Source organism: Hemicordylus capensis, chromosome 2, assembly GCF_027244095.1.
Source record: "Hemicordylus capensis ecotype Gifberg chromosome 2, rHemCap1.1.pri, whole genome shotgun sequence".
NCBI classification, from domain to species: domain Eukaryota; kingdom Metazoa; phylum Chordata; class Lepidosauria; order Squamata; family Cordylidae; genus Hemicordylus; species Hemicordylus capensis.
Window position 1 is genome coordinate 414,874,654 of NC_069658.1, and position 19,223 is coordinate 414,893,876.

At 48.3% G+C, this 19,223-nt stretch overlaps 1 protein-coding gene across 1 annotated transcript in view; it reads left to right on the forward strand.

Annotated features, from left to right (window-relative positions):
• MMP19 (matrix metallopeptidase 19) overlaps positions 1–14,414 on the forward strand; it is a 28,618-nt gene extending 14,204 nt beyond the window's left edge. Inside the window, exons 3-9 of the mRNA XM_053300230.1 lie at positions 2,474–2,604; positions 6,638–6,853; positions 7,796–8,041; positions 9,828–9,953; positions 10,624–10,788; positions 11,109–11,236; positions 13,369–14,414. Of these exons, the coding sequence (XP_053156205.1) occupies positions 2,474–2,604; positions 6,638–6,853; positions 7,796–8,041; positions 9,828–9,953; positions 10,624–10,788; positions 11,109–11,236; positions 13,369–13,599 (1,243 nt within the window). The 3' untranslated portion in view covers positions 13,600–14,414. The remainder of the gene's footprint in view (positions 1–2,473; positions 2,605–6,637; positions 6,854–7,795; positions 8,042–9,827; positions 9,954–10,623; positions 10,789–11,108; positions 11,237–13,368) is intronic.
• Positions 14,415–19,223: the final 4,809 nt, after the last annotated feature.

Here is a 19,223-nt window from a genome sequence, read left to right on the forward strand (position 1 = left end):
TGACCTGACCCCATAGAGAATCTATGGGGCATTGCCAAGAGAAGGATGAGAGACATGAGACCAAACAATGCAGAAGAGCTGAAGGCCGCTAATGAAGCATCCTGGTCTTCCATAACACCTCATTAGTGCCACAGGCTGATAGCATCCATGCCATGCCGCATTGAGGCAGTAATTGCTGCAAAATGGGCCCAGACCAAGTACTGAATACATATGCATGCTTATACTTTTCAAAGGTCCAATATTGTTCTATTCTACAATCCTTATCTTCTTGGTTCTATGTAATATTCTAATTTTCTGGGATTGTGGATTTGGGGTTTTCATGAGCTGTACGCCATGATCATCACAATTATAACAAATTAAGGCTTGACTTATCTCGCTTTGCATGTAATACGTCTGTCTCATATATCAGTTTCACCTTTTAATTTGCATTGCTGAAATTAATGGACTTTTGCATGATATTCTAATTTTCCGAGTTTCACCTGTATGTTATCTGACTAACCATTTCCTGGGACCAAAAGGTGCCTCAAGTCTGCTTATACAGCTGACTGCAAAACTGTCACCCTTAAAGAGGCAGGAATATTTTGAGTACACTGAGAAAGAAACAGTTCCACTTGATAGCAGTAAACAGTGTCAGACACGACCCTTCACCCTGGATCCTGGAGCCTTAATTGGCATGAGAGAGATCCTGTGATGGGTAATTGTGGACACTTCCTAGAGACACAGGGAGGATAGAGATATGAGACCTAGACTCAAGAGCTACCAGAGGTATAAAGAGTGAAGCCCCTCCGAACATGTCTGGAGAGTGAGTGAGCAGCAGGCCAGTGAACCTTTGTCTTGGGAAAGCCATCTGAGCCTAACAAGCAGAGTTGCCTACCTGTGAGCCTGATTGTCCAAAGCTGCGGAACTGAGTCACAGGCCTCTCCCAATATGGACAAGAAGTCACTGGTGATCTCTACCGCGGGGTGAGAGATCGGGGTGATTTCTGTCCATGTCAACTACCCTCCCTGCCTGAAGACGTGCCTAAAAGCTCCAATCTAAAAGCTCCGATCGCCAGCTACACACACTAGCGCCACACACATCCAGTGGCCACTTCGAGACCTGGTAATATGATTCTTCAAGAACAAATACTGCCTCTGACCCAGCCCTTCCCACTAACCGGCACTCTGAAATCTACTCCCACTCCCTTCCCCCATGTCCTTCCTTATCTCCCTCTTCCCTTCTTTCTTTCTATTTCTGTATTAGTCAGAGTGATTACTGAAAACACACGCATTCAACACATCAGATAGCTAAGGAATGGTCTAACTACACTACAACTAGAAGAAAAATGATTGCTTCGTTTGGTTGGCATTTGTCCCTACATAACCAATTGCCTTAAAAAGAGAGCCAGCATGATGTAGTGGTTAGAGTGCTAGACTAGGACTGGGGAGACCAGAGTTCAAATCCCCATTCAGCCATAATACTAGCTGGGTGACTCTGGGCCAGTCACTTCTCTCTCAGCCTAACCTACTTCACAGGGTTGTTGTGAAAGAGAAACTCAAGTATGTAGTACACCGCTCAGGGCTCCTTGGAGGAGAAGTGGGATATAAAATGTAATTTTAAAATAAATAAATAAATAAATAAATTAACGATAGCCCATTGAACTATAGACGTTTGTTGTGTCTCCTTTCTGCTTCCGAGTCCAGATCCTACATGGCAGCCACAAACAGAACTGAACCAGTGTTTGGCTAAGTGACCAAGCCTTGTTTCCACTGCTGCAGGGTGCGAATTGGGGCTGTGCTCACAACAGGGCCCGTCAGAACACGGGCTGCCTATGCCCTCGCTACACCATGTGTAGGCCATGTGTCTGAGCAGAACCAACACTGTGCTGCACCTTCCATCCTGGTGCAATTGAAAATATGGTTCCCATTAAAAATTAGTTGCTTATAAGGGACCTACTGTTTCTGAGGATGGAGGTTGTTCTTCTGACTCCTCATGGTTAGTGTAGCCACTGAGTGACCTACTCTAATGCAATTAACAAGCCCATTTGTGTTTGTGACCATTATTCCATGCTCTGGAAATGAGTTCTAAGGTTATTTATGTGCTGTATGAAGATGACAGCCTACTTAGTATTTCTCCATCTATGGGAAATGGATATGATGTTTGATTCTCCAGAATATTGGAGAACCCCTGCTAACTTGGCAAGGAGGCACCTTTTAACATGGTAACTGGCCCTGTTCACCCCCAGCGCAGTACCTCCAGTGACTGTTAAAAGCTGGTGTCTATCTGATGTTTCTTTTTAGATTGTGAGCCCTTTGGGGACAGGGATCCAGCTTATGTATTTATTATTTCTCTGTGTAAACCGCCCTGAGCCATTTTTGGAAGGGCGGTATAGAAATCAAATAAATAAATAATAATAATATATTGGGTGGAATCTAGAAACCTCTCATCTTGATTAAGCCTCACTGATGTCCACTTCCTACTTTGCCTCCTACAGGTCCTTCCAGCTTGCATCTGGACTGCCTGTCACTGGGCAGGTGGATGAGGCCACTCTCTCCCAGATGCGACAGCCTCGCTGTGGTGTGGAAGACCCTTTCAATGAAAGAACCCTCAAATATTTGCTCTTGGGTAAGCATTCCTCAAACTGCTAAGACAAAGCAGAGAGATGGGCAAATAATCTCCTGGTAGAAGCAGAGATGACATTGGGGATAGCTGGCACCAAGGCATTGTCTGGGGCTGCAGACAAGAGGGTTAGTGATGTTCAGGTATGCAAATCCTAACTGGGAACTCTGCAGTTCAAAATATAACCCATGTTAACAGTGTTTGAGTCAAAGTCAGTGTAATGTGGGGGAACATAGGAAGCTGCCTTGTACTGAGTCAGACTATTGGTCCGCCTAGCTCAGTATTATTAAACACATAGAAGAACAGGCCTTGATGAAGGAGAACCAGCATGGCCTCTGCAAGGGCAGGTCTTGCCTCACTAACCTTTTGGAGTTCTTTGAAAGTGTCAACAGGCATGTAAATAAAGGTAATCTGGTTTACACAGTATTCTTTGACTTACAAAAAGCTTTGGACAAAGTTCCCCATCAAAGGTTCTTGAGTAAACTTAGCAGTCATGGGATAAAGGGAGAGATTCATGTGTGGACTGGTAACTGGTTGAAGGACAGGAAACAGAAGGTAGGAATAAATTGACAGTTTTCACAATGGAGGGAAATAAGAAGTGAGGTCCCCCAAGGATTGGTGCTGGGACAAGTGCTCCTTAACTTGTTCATAAATGATCTAGAAGTTGGGGTAAGCAGCGAAGTGGCCAAATTTGCCGATGACACTAAACAATTTAGGATAGTGAAATCCAAAACAGATTGTGAGGAGCTCCAAAAGGGTCTCGCCAAACTGGGTGAGTGGGTGAGAAAATGGCAGATGTGGTTCAATGTAAGCAAGTGTAAAGTGATGCATATTGATGCAAAAAACCCACAACTTCACATATACACTGATGGGGTCTGAGCTGTCAGTGACTGACCAGGAGAGAGATCTTGGGGTCGTGGTGGACAGCTCACTGAAAGTGTGGATCGGTGCACGGCATTAGGGATGTGCAGAATATTCCCGGGCGGAATGTTCCGACTCGGAACAGGTTGTTCTGAGCCCGGAACACAATGCCTTTTAAATAAGGGGCCTGTTAATGGCTTGGAATGGAACAACCCCATTCCAACCCAGAACATTCCGCTGGGTTGAGGGGCCTCAGGGCAGTGCAGTGTGCAGGGGGCACGGGAGGTACCTTTAAAGTTGTTCTTACTGCATATACTTGCAAGAAGCAGGTGATGAACGGTGACGTGCCAGCCTCTCACACGTCAGAGGCCCCTCCTACGGCACGCAAATGGTTGCTGCCCAACCACCACTTCTGGATGTTGGCGCAGCACAGCCCCTTGCCGCTTCTTGCAGGTATCAGTAGTAAGAATAACTTTTAAAGGTACCGCTCATGCTCTCAGGCCCATCACTGGTCGGCCGGAACAGCAGAATGTTCTGGGTTGGGCCAGGGTTGTTCCGATGGACCGTCCTGGCGCTTTGCGTTCTATTCCGAGCTCAGAACAGAATGCAGAATATGTTTCGTGCATACCCCTATGCAGCAGCTGTGAAAAAGTCAAAATTTAATGCTAGGGATCATTAGGAAGGGGATTGAAAATAAAAATGTGAATATTGTAATGCCAAATCTATGGTGTATCCTCATCTGGAGTACTGCATACAGTTCTGGTCCTTGTAGAAGAACATTGTAGAACTGGAAAAGGTGCAGAAGAGGGCAACCAAGATGGCCAGGGGCCTGGTCATCTTCACTTTTTCTCTCAGGGCCCACTCCAACTTTGCTATGTCCCTGACCCTTCTTACCTCCTGTGATCTGGAGAGGAGAAGCAGTGGACGCCGAGTCTTGCACAGGAGATAAGACCCCAGGCAAACTAGGGAGTGGATTTGTGGACACCTGGGATGAGGCCTTTTTGGTAGTGGCGTCACAACTTTGGGACATCACCGGGTGCATGATCACTCCCTTCTCTGATATGCTTTTGGCAGCAGCTAAAATTATGTTTGTTTGACTATGCTTTTTTGTTTTTATTTTTTAGATTAGGTTACTGATTCATGGATGTGTGTGTGTTTTAACTGCCTGCTGGATTTGACGTGTACACTGCTGATGTTTCCATTTATATATTTTTAGTTTCTAGTCTGTTTGAATTCCTTTTAGGCCAGAAGGCAGCTAATTATTTTATTTTAAAGAAAATATTATTTCCATTTAAGAGATGGAAACTGAGGTTGAGAGTAGTGACTTGCCCAAGATGTTTCTGGCTGACCATCTGGAGTACTGTGTCTTTTTCTGGGTACCATGCTTTAAAAAGGATATAGACACTCTAGAACGGGTTCAGAGGAGGGCAATGAAGACTGTCTGCAGTCTGGAAAACAAGCATTATGAGGAAAGGTAGAAGGAACTGGGGACCTTTAGCCTGGCGAAGAGAAGGGTGAGGGGGGACAGGAAGAGAATACTCTTCAAAGGTACTCTTCAAAGGAGTCACACTGAAGCGGGCAAACACTTGCTCTCTGATGCCCCAGAGGCAGCACTAGATCTAATGGGGTTCAACTGCAGGAGAGAAGATTTTGGTTGAACACTACTAGAAACTTCTCAACAGTAAGAGCAGTTTGACAATTGAGCCAATCACCTGGCCCGGGGTGGGGGCTCTCTCTCACTGTGGGTCTTCAAGGGGAGGCTGGGCTGCCGTCTGCTGGGGTAGCTCTAGCTCTGGATTTCCTGCACTGAGCAGAGGGTTTGATTAGATGGTGTAGATCAGGGATTCTCAACGTTGGGTCCCCAGATGTTATTGGACTTCAACTCCCATAATCCCCAACCAAAGGCCACTGGGGCTGGGGGTTATGGGAGTTGAAGTGCAATAACATCTGGGGACCCAGCATTGAGTATCCCTGGTGTAGATAGTTGGCCCCCTCCAACTGTGTGATTCCGTTCCGTGAATGGGATCCCAGCTCTCTCCGCTCCAAGCCTGAAACGCCACTCACTGGCCTGCACTGGGGTTGCTTAGCTCATGCCCAAAGTTGGTCCCTTGCTGAGTTATGTATCTGTCATGGTTGTCATGGTGCACCTGCCAACCAGCATTTAAGGCTAGGTTTTGAGCAGTCTTGGCTGAGTTCCTTATATTGGAGAGGGTGCCCTGCACCTCTCTGCTTGTGGTTTCCAGAGGTTGAGCTCATCTGCACTAGCAGCAAAGCCTGGAATGCCATATCCTATTCCTCCACCCACACTGGAAGTGTGTGCACTGGCATGCCAAATTACAGATCCAGTGATTTTCAGATAGCCTACCCAGATTATTTCCACATTGGCTCATCTGCTGAGAAATCCCAGCATGTTGCAAAGGCACGTGCACGTCAGACTGCCTCAGACTGCCTTCACATGTTAGACCGGCCACATCTGCTGGCCCCATGTAAATGGAGATTGCAAACGAGAACACACCCAACAGCAATCTCCTGCAATTGCACATTTCAAGGGAAGATCCGTAGTAGTGGGCAAGCTGCCCATCGTTACAGACCTGCTTCTAGAAAAACTGTGACTAGCTGCAGAGGAAGCCCAGAGTTCCCTGGTAAACATCTGGAATCTTCTGAAGCAGACGATCATGTGCCATAAGCAGGGGGCTGCTACCCTGGGAGGAGATATAGAAAAAGGAGCTGTTGCAGGCAGAAGGATGGGTCAGAGGCAGAGCAACTACTTTGCATGCAGAAGGTCCTAGGTTCCCTCCCTGGCAGCATCTCCAGCTAGGGCTGGGAGAGACTCCTCCCTGGAACCTTGGAGTGCTGCTGCCAGTCAGTGTGGGCAATACTGAACCAGATGGACCACTGATCTGACTCGATCTAAGGCAGTTCCTTATGTTCCTGTATATTCCTAGGAGGTATGAACCAGCCCTGTGTCAAAGATCAGAGTCAGAAACCAATGGCCACAGTTGTGATGGCTTGAATAAGATTTAAAGCAGAGTCCAAGACACGCCTCACCTCCCTGTCACCCAGGATGAACTGTGTCCTGTTTCTCTTGATCTCAGTTCCTGCTGCAGTCATTCTGTGTGGATTGGAAGAAGCTGTCCAGTTTTTCCTGGCCTGTCTCACTCTCTGTCGCCCCCTGCAGGTCGCTGGCGCAAGAGGCACCTGACCTACCGGATCTACAGCCACAGTGAGGACTTAGGGGCTGCGGCCACACGCACAGCTATCCAGAAAGCGTTTAAGTACTGGAGTGATGTGACGCGGCTCACCTTCCAGGAGGTGCGGACTGGCCGGGCCGACATCCGCCTCTCCTTCCACGGTTCTTCTCCTTGGGGCTGCTCCCAGCGCTTCGATGGGCCTGGTATGGACCCCCAGCATAGCTACCTGGGGCTTGGAGGGGGAGCAGCAAAGGCAGTGAAGAGCAGCTGGGGGCGGGGCGGGGCGGGGCGGGGGAATATGGCCAAGGGGCTGTGTTGGAGGGTGCCAGAGGCTGGGAGTCTGAGGAGCAGGACGAGGCACCCCACAGGATGGAAAGGGAGGAAGGCCCAGCAGCGGTGCCTCTGGCGCCCTGCAACACAGCCCCTTGCCATATTCCACCTCCCCGCCCCCGCTGTTACATAGCTTATGAAAAGGCATGTATTTCTCTATATAGAAAGGGGGAACACCTAACCTTTTTTCATATAAATAGGGCACAATATAAGTTATATATTATATCAAGGGGGTCTCCTGCTGGACACAAAAGAGAAATGGGCAATTATTGCAGGCATGAGCTACACACACAGCCTCTTATGCCATAGTTTCTCCCTTCCCAAATGAATACTTATGACTCCACAGCCATCAAGGAAACTTGATGTCTAATTCAAAGACAAACCTGGCCTCCAGAATGCTTGTGGCAGCACCAGCCATGTGAGCCGCGTGGCTGGAAGCACCACTCGACCATCTGGGGGGAAGGTAGGTGCTCTCCTGCTCCCTCCCTCCCCCTCGACCGACCACCCTCCCTTGCCCCGCGAAAGGTTGTGTGGACGACCTTTACAGTACATATCCTGCCACCACCATCTTCATCTTGTGCTGCGTTGTATGAGATAGGGAGCTCAGTGTTTGGGGAAATGGGGGCGGGAATGATATGCAGGTCACTGAAACGTGGTCGGTGTCCTACGGTAGGGAGCGAGGCATAGAAAAGGATTCAGTGTCATGGAACGGATGTGGTGCTGCATTACATAGAACCAGACTTTTATTTAGAAGAGGGTTTCACAGGGGTGAGACGCCCCTGCATGTCTCTAACCCATCCCTTCCTCTCCCTCAGGACATGTGCTGGCTCATGCGGATATCCCTGAGTTAGGCACAGTTCACTTTGATTCGGATGAGCAGTGGACGGAGGGGACTTCACGAGGTGTCAACCTGCGTATCATTGCTACCCACGAGATTGGCCATGCCCTGGGACTGGGTCATTCCCGGCAGCCAGCTGCACTCATGGCACCCACCTACAGTGGCTTTCGGCCGCGCTTCCGGCTGCACCCTGATGACATTGCAGGCATCCAGGCCCTCTACGGTATGGACGGTTGAAAGAGGGATGGAGAGAGGATCGGCAGTTTTCCTGCTTCTTAATGCAGTGGGGGCCATTGGGGTTCTTCTGCACGTATCTTCCCTCCTACTAGCAAAGAGAATTCCGCCGCTGCCAGTCTGTGAAGACGATACTGAGCTAGATAGACCAATGGCCTGACTCAGTATATGGCAGCTTCCTGTGTTCCTATGTTCCCTGTATATGATTACCAGTAGCGTCAAGGGAATAACACAGGTGATCATCTGTTTTGACACCGGTGATCATCTATTTTCCTTGTTATTAATAAATAATAAAGTGCCATGTAGATGTATTACATTCATTTTATAGAGATTACATACATAACCTCCCTGAACATAGAAAACATGAGATCAGGGAGAAGGATTGGGGTTCAGCCTTTTCTCTGACATGCTAAATTAAGAAAAGGGAAAATCACATGACATCTGGAAGACAAATACGTGATGCATCTCATTTGCTTCCTCCGTGGCTCCCTCCCCTTTGCTCCTGCCTTCCTTGACTGGCCTGGGTAAAGCAGCCGAGAGGCACAATAAGGAGAGGGGGAATCTGAATGGGAGGTGGGGGACTTGAGCTCCTGGGCTTTCAGTTGCCTAGCCTTAGCTTGAGTCATTATGAGCCTCCCAGTTTGTCACGTGTTAATAAAGACAAAAGCATGGAAATAACGCTTTTTATGATTAATCGCATTGAAAACCATGTTCTGGGGAGATGAGCTGGAGGAGACTTTGTTTTTCTTTGACTTGCATCCATTAAGGGTATTCACACGCACAGCCTACTCCGGGCTAGGGCAGCCCTGCCTGGGTTAGGCTACGTGCATGAAGCACCGGGATCTGTGTTGATCTCAGCACTGCCCATCTGCCTGGCCCAGCCTTTTACCAAGGTTAAGGGCGCAAGTGCACCCTTAACCCTGGTGTCGTGTGACTGCTTGGGCTGCACACACAGAGACAGTTGCCTAGAGCACCCGTTGCACGAGGGTATTCCCCAATGCACCGTGCTCATCGTGCGGTGCATTGTAGGATACGTGGAGGTCAGGACACATCATCCTGGCCTCCAGAGATCTGCATGGAATGAAGCAGCGTGGATCCCTTGGGAGTGTGGTCTGTGCTTCCCACCAACGTTGAAGGAGCGATCGTCTGCGGGGCGGCGGGGGAGGATGTAAGTTTAGTGAAGCCTTCCCCCCACCCACCCACCCAGCCTGCCTTCTGGTCGTGTGTATTCCCTTATTGTGTCTTAATCTTTTGTATACCTCTTGGTAGCAGGTTTGAGGGTTATGTAGGAAAGATGTAAAACCCTCATAACAGATGATGTTGTAATCCTAAGACTTTTCAAAAAGGAGTTCTAGCCTTTTCTCCAGTTTAATTCTTTTCCCGGCATTTGCTTGCACACTCTCTCTCTCTGTGCATTTCCTTTCCCCCCTTGTCTGCCTTCATGCTTTGCCTCAGCTTGTGAATTCCCCGGCAACAAGGAGGCCTGTTTCTCATTACGAGGAGCATGGGTCTGGGCCAGTGGTTTTCAGATCATGAGGTGGGCTGCAGCTTCACTAGAGCTGTTGCCAGGCCAGGTCTGAGCTTCTTCCTGATGCCTTCCATTGAGGTTTTGGTCGGGTTCGGAGGCAGAATGCCAGCACATCAGTGCCATAGTAGTAGATCAATAGTTGGCCCACAAAATTGGCCAAGCATTTTTCCTTCTTCCTCATCCCAATGATCTTGCTTGCCTTTTCTTGCAGGCTGTACCAATAACTAATGTTTGTCCTTCCTTGCAGGCAAGAAGACGATACCAACAACAGCAACGGTGACCTCCCCGGCCCTGACTTCTGCCTCTGCTGTCTCATGGAGACCTAGTAAAGTTCCCAATCCATGCAAAGATGGGCTGGATGCTATCATGCTGGGTAAGTCTCCTTTCCCATTCCAATGTCAAACATATCCCCAGAACTTGGCCAAACAGACTACAGAGCAGATGTCATCCACCCCAAGTTACATGAAGAAGTGTCTCTTTTGGACCCCTCTTTGGCCACACTGGCACTTTGTCATGTAAAATGAAATTATTTGATAGATCGGGAGAATGAGAAAGCAAATGGGGGGCAGAAACAGGATGCAGCTGTCAGATGTAGGTGAGTTGGGGAGAATACAAAAAGTTGTGAGTACAGTCTGGTTGCTGGTGTCACTGTCCTAAGGTGCCAGATGGCTGTGGTGCTAGATGGCACTCAGCATGTCACAGTGCAAACGGTGGCTGTCTCATGCATTGTTAGACGGGTAGCCTTCTATTGATATTTTAGCACACTCAGTGCCGTATAATATGGTTCCTCATTTGCTTTTCTCAAGAACCTTCTGAGGCAGATCTTTCACATTCCCTCTGGCAGACGTGAGACTTGAGAACTTGAGGAGGGTACTAGCTATCTAGTGAGTTAAGGTGGCTGAGTTAAGGGTTGCACGGAGGGCTCTTCCATCAGAAGTGGGGGTGAGGTGAGGGGGCAGCGTCCCATGTCCATACCTTCCAGAGCTAATGCACTCGACTCCCACCACATGTCCTTTAAGCTGTCTCTCTCACATCTCCTCTAGGACCACACGACAAGACTTATGCTTTCCGTGGTGATTATGTATGGACGGTGACAGACTTTGGAACCAACCCACCTATGAAGATCTCGGCGCTATGGAAGGGGCTGCCGGGGTGGCTCGATGCTGCTGTGCATTCTCCCCGTACTGGGCGCACCTACTTCTTCAAAGGTCCGTGAGCACAAGAGGGGAGGAGCTGGGGAATGAAGTGCCTCTCCCCAAATTGTTCCCCCTCTTTGTTGGGGGGGCCCTTCTTCCTACTAAAGGCCACCCACTTCTGCAGGGTCTTCCCCCCACTTGATCATCTGCATCCTTTCTTTCCATCCCCCCCGCCCCCTGCCCCCCCCCAAGGGCAAATTACAAGTGAGGGCAAATTACAAGTGAACTTGCCCCTGATAAAAATTGCATTTGTGTTACCAGCTAGGAATGGGCTGGAACCTTCCATTCCTTTGCCTCCACTTTGATCCAGATTTCCTTCACTGTGGCTACAGGTAGTAAGCTTTGGCGTTATCAGGGATTCAAGCTGGAGTCTGGCTACCCCAAACCCCTCACCCGTATCCCTCCCAAGATAGATGCTGCCTTCTATTGGCCAAGAAACAAGAAGATCTTCATCTTTAAGGTAAAAAGGAAAGGGAAAAACCCAAATCATATAACATTGCCGTAACCCAAGTGGCCAGCAATTATTGGACGTCAGTAAGGCAAGAATAATGTTTAACCTTTAGGGAGGAGAGCTGGTCTTGTGGTAGCAAGCATGACATATCCCCTTAGCTAAGCAGGGTCTGCCCTGGTTGCATTTGAATGGGAGACTAGAAGTGTGAACACTGTAAGATAGTCCCCTCAGGGGATGGAGCCACTCTGGGAAGAGCATTGAGGTTCCACGTTCCCTCCCAGGTATCTCCAAGATAGGGCTGAGAGAGATTCCTGCCTGCAACCTTGGAGAAGCCGCTGCCAGTCTGTGAAGACAATATTGAACTAGATAGACCAATGGTCTGACTCAGTATATGGCAGCTTCCTATGACCCTATGGCAAAAGTAGCATGAGCTGTTTAGATAACTAGAGTGAGGGGGTGCTAGATTATTAGGGTGCAGGGAGACTGGACCATGCCACACCCTTGTTACCATAAAAACACCTGCTCCACATGATTTATATATAGCTTCTGTGTCAGGGCTGCAGAACTGTGAAACATCAGCTGTTTAGGAACATAGGAAGCTGCCATATACTGAGTCAGACCATTGGTCTATCTAGTTCAGCATTGTCTTCACAGACTGGCAGCGGCTTCTCCAAGGTTGCAGGCAGGAATCTCTCTCAGCCCTATCTTGGAGATGCTGCCAGGGAGGGAACTTGGAACCTTCTGCTCTTCCCAGAGCGGCTCCTTCCCCTCAGGGGAATCTCTTACAGTGCTCACACTTCAAGTCTCCCATTCAAATGCAACCAGGGCAGACCCTGCTTAGCTAAGGGGACAAGTCATGCTTGCTACCACAAGACTAGCTTTCCTCTCCATTTTCTGGATGGCAATTCCCATCATCCCTAGCCACAGTGGCCAATAGTCTAGGATGATGGGAGTTGTAGTTCAGTATCTGTAGGAGGGCCGAAGTTGTGCAGCCTTGTCCTATGTCCTGCTTCTCTGGAGGAAAAGGAGGAGGAATTATTCTGTAGGCTTGGGGCACTGTGGGAAAATTTGGGAGGGGGGATATAATGAGCTCAACAGATGTTTTCTAAATGCGGGACTTGACAGATTGCTGATAGCCTTGAGGTGACGAGAGACACAGGAGAAGAGTGTGGAGGTGGATTGCATTCTGACGTAGGGGTGGGGAGACAGCAGTACCAGGAGGGGAGATTCCCTGGGGAAATTGAATCTCACTGTGCTGCTGGTGGCAAGGGAAGTAATACTGCTGCTTTCGGGCCCTCAAAGAAATAGATTTGAATGGCCACTGGCTGGATTTAAACTACCCTGGTTTGGTGTTTTTTGTTTTGTTTTTGCCTTCCAGCCAGCATTTATTTGTTTGTTTGATGCCTCCATGCAAGTTCTGGCAGTCTTTAAATATACTTATGCTTAAATGAATTAACGTATGTAAATGAACAATGGCTTCCTTTTCTCTCTGGGAGAGGGCGCTATCTTTATACTAGAGGCAAGAATACCAAGGAAGTGAAATCCCACTGTGGTCCTTATTGGCACTTCTGGTATTCTATTCATCACTGTAATTGCCCATGCCAGGGCTGTCCCTGGGGGCGGCGTGGGGCAAACTAGCATGTGCAGGGGCCTCCTGGGGAGGTGGTTGTGGGGGAGAGTGCGTGTGTGTGGCCTGCTGGGGCCAGAAGGGGCAAGAGAGTGGGGGGCTGCAGGCGGCCACCCTGGGTCCCATGTGACCCAGGCTGTCGCCACCCCTGCAAGCTTTGCGTTCTAAGCGGGCCCTTAGCTCTTTAATGGGCGGGCTGGCCCTGGAAATACTAGAAATGTCTTTACAGTACAGCACCAGGATACCATCCAATGCCCTGCCTAAAGGGGTTTCGCCACAGAGACGCAGATCCAGAACAACCATTCACAGTGGCAACTCTCAGTTTAATACCAGACGCTTAGGTTGCATATTACTCTATTTTTTAAAAACAGGAGGAGGCAGATGATAATCTCTAGAGGGGGGAAAGGACAATCTCTGTGGAAAAAGTCAGTGGCAACGGGCTGTGGCGTGGAGCAACAGCCCAAGGAATATCGGGAAAGTGCATTCACTCCTCGTCATCTGTCTCCTCCCTTAGGGCACTGGCTACTGGCAATGGGATGAACTGGGCCTCAGCCACTTCACCACTATACCCAAGAAAATTTCCAGCCTCTTCACAGGAGCTCCTTCCCACCTGGACGCTGCATTCACCTGGGAGAACGGCAAGCTCTATTTTTTCAAAGGAGAGAGCTACTGGCGGCTTAATGACCAGCTGCGAGTCGAGAGGGGCTACCCACTGAACACAGCTGAACGCTGGATGCACTGCTAACACTGGAACACCAGCCCCAGTTACTTGTTGAAGTGGCCAGTAAGACTGTGTTTTAGAGACCCAACAGCGACACCTGCCGGTGGCACACAGGAGCAACAATTCCTCTGCAAAGGTCCAAGTTTGGTTCAGGAGGGGAGAGGATAATTGACAACTTGTAACCCTTCTCCTCTGTTCCTGCTGGACCCTGCTCCACAGACACATTTGCTTTTATGTTTATGGGAGTCCATAAACATCCTATTTACCTTGGCATCAGCATGAGCAGCGGAAGGGGCTAGCCCAGTTTCAGGACACAGTTCTTCGAGGCGGGTAGGGTGGGACGGATCAGGAACTTCTCTTGATCTAAGACAACAGAAATAGTCTATGGCTGGAGACACATGGCTGCTTTGAAGGGGGTTAAAGTGGATGTTCAGAGGCTTCCTTGTCTGCAATGCTCATCCCACTGTTGTCTGCCCAAAGAGGTTTGCAGGGTTTAGTAGCAGAACACTTGACTGCTTGCTTTTCCTTGTATCTCCATCAGTAAAAGGGCAGGGCATTTTCTTTTCTTTTCTTTTTAAATTAAGGCTGAAACTTCAGGGAAAGTGCCTGGAATACCCCAGAAGAGGCCAGGACCTTGTACCACCACAGACACACATTTGTTATTGCTAGTACAGAGCCAGAAGGTTATTACTGATTGTATGCAATCATGTTCAATCATTCATGTGATCTCACGTATCTGGCAATATGAGTGAAGGCTCTAATCCAGAGGATTCGAATATATGTGAGTGCTGACGGCAGTTATGCCAGATTTATTCAGTATTAAAAAAGATATAGTCTTACGTATGCGGCCTCTCTCTCACTCTCCCTCATCCCCATTCTGTCAGCCAAGGATAGAATTCAGCATCCTGAGACACAGATTCCAAGTTTTTGTTTATGTTCGTTCTTTTAAACAAGATTTTAGCTCTTAAGACTTCACGGTTAGGCTTGATAACTTTTGGACAACGCCTAACCAATCTTAGTGGCTGAGGATAATCAGGGAGCAGGTCTTTGGTGCCCTATATTGCTCTTAACTTATTTTGCATAGTGCATTCTCCTCTTGCTTACCAAAAACAAGGCCATATCTATGTACATCTTTCTCGACACAGGGCTTTCCTGGTGCGGCCTCCTCCACCCTTTAAATAGTGCAGAGCATATACAAAGTAAAGTTGGGCCGTCGAGTCAGTGTCGACTCCTGGCGCCCACAGAGCCCTGTGGTTTTCCTTGGTAGAATACAGGAGGGGTTTACCATTGCCTCCTCCCGCACAGTGTGAGATGATGCCTTTCTGCACCTTCCTGTATTGCTGCTGCCTGATAAAGGCATTTCCCATAGTGAGAACCTCTTGCTCCCTAGGCAAGTTACTTCCCCGCTGCACACCCTGCCTAAACCCATTGGCTACTGTAAAATGACCAGCTTCCCCTGGTTGCTGGATACAACTGGGAGGCAGCAGAGAGAAAAATAAAAAGGTGCTTTCTGCACAGAAGGCGGCCAAGTCTTTTTTACTATAAGCTTTTCCAGCCCCACACCAGGATATCATCTCTGCTGCATCAGGCCCAAGGCCCATCTAGTCCAGCATCCTGCTTCACATAGTGGCCAACCAGGTGCATCTGGGAAGTCCGCAAGTGGGGGGAAGAGGGCATTGGGCCCTCCCACTGGCGTATTCCACTGTCTACTAGTATGGATCTCTCACTACATCTGAGTAGAGTCCTTTTTTTTAGTGATTCACTTCCAAATATGGTTGTGGAGACATCACACAGCTCACTGCCCACCTCTGGAGTAGACCTGGGAAGAGATCCAACTGCTCCTGCTTAAGCAGCTTACCATGGGAACCGAAGCCCTTCCTAGTCAGCAGCTCTGCTGCAGCCTTTCACAAGGGAGGAGAACTGCAGCCTGCGAAGAGAGGCATTTCAAGCTGCAGCCCTCCCAGTCAGCAGATCTGTTAGACAAACAGTATATCCACAAAAAGCTGCAGCAGGACACTTGGGGGCAGGTGAGATTGTCTCATTCTGTGCTACAAATGTGCCCTTAAATGGCCACTTGTGATGACAATATTTTCAGTCTCCATTGTGGCTCCACTCATAGATTTCTTGGGCATGGATGAAGCATAATAAGGTAAAGTTATGCCACCAAGTCAGTGTCGACTCCTAGTGACCACAGAGCCCTGTGGTTGTCTTTGGTAGAATACAGCAGGTGCCTATCTGTCTTATACACTCACTACAGCCCTCTCTTGGGCAACTCAGAAACAGTCCAGCTAGAAAGCAGTAGGGATTTGCTATCGCTTTTCTCAAGTTTTGAAGCTTGCAATGGAACTCTGATCCTGTTCTAGAAGAGACTGCAGGACTCTCTTCCAGGTTACTTCCCCACTACTCACCACCTCTCATTCACCTGCTTTGATATCCACAAAAACAAAATTATCTCTCCAAGTGAGGAAGCTAGAATGAATGTCACCTAGAAGCACTAGATGATATACTTCCCCACTGCAGAAGCAGCTCTTAGCTGTTGGAGCCACACTTCTCCTCTTGTACCTGGAGAAATGGGGATGGGGCTCTAGCTCAATGGCAGAGTACAAGCTTTGCATACAGAATGTCCCAGGTAGGGCTGGGAAAGACCCTTGGCTGAAACTCTGGAGATCTGCTGCCAACGTGTGTCCATAGCACTGGGCTAGATGGAACCATCAGTCTTGACTCAGCACAATGCAGGTCCATATGTTCAAATCATTGTTTCACAGCTGCCATCTCTCTGCAGAGTCTTTGGCCATACTTCCCCCATCGGCCACTTCAGGGTGCAGGCCTTCTCCGCAGTATGTGCAGTTGAATCAGCCCCAGAGAAGAGGCACTACAGAGTTACATGCCTTCTTTCCCACCTTAGACAGCAATGCTGGCAATGGAAAATTGGTGCCCTCCTTCACTCTGTCTCTTGCAAGCTGTTCTGGTCGGGTCCCGGCTACCAGAAGAGTAGGAAAGCCTGAGCTAGCACCATGCCTACAGAACCCTCTCTTGGGCTCTGTTTGCAACCTGCTATGGGGAAGCAGGAGAACTGCTTCAAATTCAAAATACAAAATCAAACAAAACATTTTGCAAGGAGAACTACTTGGTTGTTGACTGAGTTTGGCAACAAAGTGAGGATTTCTAGCCCGTCTGTTTTGCAGCTTTTGCTGAAACCAGAACCCCTTTCAGTTTATTTCCACTGCAGCGTCAGAGAATTCCTGGCACTTGCCCACAAGCAGGATCAGTCTGACACTCTCTCACTTGCTCCACAAACAGGCTCTCACTGACCAATGCGCACACGCGCGCGCACACACACACACACACGAGAAAAACACCAAGATACAGATATGAGACTGGAGGTGTCACAGTAGGAATCAACTCAGCCTTGGCCCATATATAAAAAGGAACATGATTCCAGATGTGATTAAGGATGAAGACAAACTATAGTGTTTTCAGTGACGTCAAAGTAGTACAACAGAGGCATGGTTACCTGCAGTGACCAAGTACTTTCTTCAACCCACAGGGGTTTCCCCCCCTTCAAAAACCTGCAAAACCTGTTTGACCAGAAATTACAGGGGCACAAGAGAAAGGAGTATGTGTACCCAGGGCATCCTGAGGTGGGCCCCTTGGCTCCCCATTCCGCTTCCTTCCCACCACACAGGCCAGGAATTTACTCCCATCTGCTATCAGCTGGAAAGCCAACTTCGCATGGCTGGCTTAAGCTAATCTTCCTTATCTTGTTCTTTCTCTGAGAAATGTCTCATGCTGGGTACTCAGCAGCATCACACAATGACATTGATACTGCATCTCTGTCCATGGGCAAAGCTGTGTAGTAGACATTGTTCACAGAACATCCCCAGGTGTGGGACGAGAGGGAAGAGAGCTGGATTAGGTGGTTTATGGAGATGGAAAATTCAGTGTTGGCAGGAAGTGGATGCTCCTTTTGCTTGGATGGCAGAGTACGAAGCAGTGCAGCAAAAGCAGGAAGTCCTTTCTTTGGTTCACTATAACTGAAGAGTTGCTAGTTAAAGGATGAAAAACTGAGCTAGATTGCAGGGAGCAAGACACACCGAAATTTGAACAGAAGATGTAGGATACTTCTTCGAGTTCTTCTCATGTACTCTTCTGGACTCCGAATTTGTGGCAGACACTGCTTTGGTTCTCCAGAGAGTAAAGGCCATCTACCCATTTAAAAAGCAAAGCACTTCGCTCTGTGCTGCTACTGTTACATTCACCACTCTGCTGCTTCTCCTCCTGTATACTGGTGCAGCCCCCTTCATTGGCTGGCTGGAACCTCCTCCTCTTCCTTGGCACACACACACACTGATACTCTTTTCCTCTGTAGATACTCTGCCTGTGCCCACTGCTGCTCTCATGTCAACACCACACAATTTGTGCTAGTTGTATGCCCTTTTAAAATGCTGTCCCCTGTGTTTGAAATGTGGAAGATCTGATCCTTTAGAGGGGTCACAGAATGCCTAGAAGTATCATGTCAATAGCATGGGAAACACGGCAGTTAGATGCAAGCAGAAAAACTGTTGGATCTTTTCCACTGAAATGAATGTGAAGTGTGTTCCATTTGAAACATGGCACTGAGCTAACCACTCCTTTTAAGTTCTCTGCTGTGATGAAGAAGATTTTATTATGTTACTGATGTTTTGAGCTGGGAGTTCTTATTTTGATGGGATACCTTTTAAAAATTGCCCAGAGTTCCTCATACCAATCTCTATGCATACAACACCTGGTAATTTCATGCAGTTTGGTTGAAAAATACCAGAGTTATATGGGCATCAGAAGACAAGGTGGCTCTTCACTGAAATCAATGTAAAACTAATGATTTCCCCCACTTGTTTACATGCAAAATTGTTGACTACTGCAAGTCTACCACCTATTCCTATGACTTGGAACACAGAGCTTGTTAAAAATCCCTGGCTGACATCTTGGCTGCCAAAGCACATGTGTAAAGAAGAGCACTTCACACACAATTCGGGTTTTTGATGGGGTGTTAAGATTGTAGCCTGATTTATATCCAGGGTCAAAAAATCCACTTTTTGCATCTGTTTTGGCGGGCACCTTTGAATGCACAGTAAACTCGCGGTAAAGCCTGCTGTATGAAAAACGTTTCTGGTCTGCCTGTGTTTCAGAAGTGATCTGGAACACATTGCTGAGGGTCAGCAATGTATTTCCTCTCTTCCAGAGTGTGGTCAGACTGCGAGCATTTCTACCACAGTTCACATGTAGAAGGACTGGAGGAGAGGCAGGTGAGCTCCCGTCGCATCCCCGCAGTTCCTTTTTATAGGTGCGCTTCAGTAGTCAGGATGTCAGCCACTAACCACAGATGACTAAAATTCGCCATTTTTGGTGGCCCAGCTCATAGGAGAGCCAGTAGAAGCTTGCAACAGAAGGTGTGTGTAGCCAAGGGACATTACACAACAGGCAGGGATCTATCTATCATGGCCTTTCAATTAGCCATAAAACTCATCTGTTTCTGTGCATAGTTTGCCCTACAATTCTAAAGAAAAGGGAGCACATGCTGTGTTGAGCACCACACAGAAAAGATCTCCTCAAAAGGAAGCCTGCCCCCAGCTCCTCCAGTGTGCTCAATATGACACACACACAGCGCA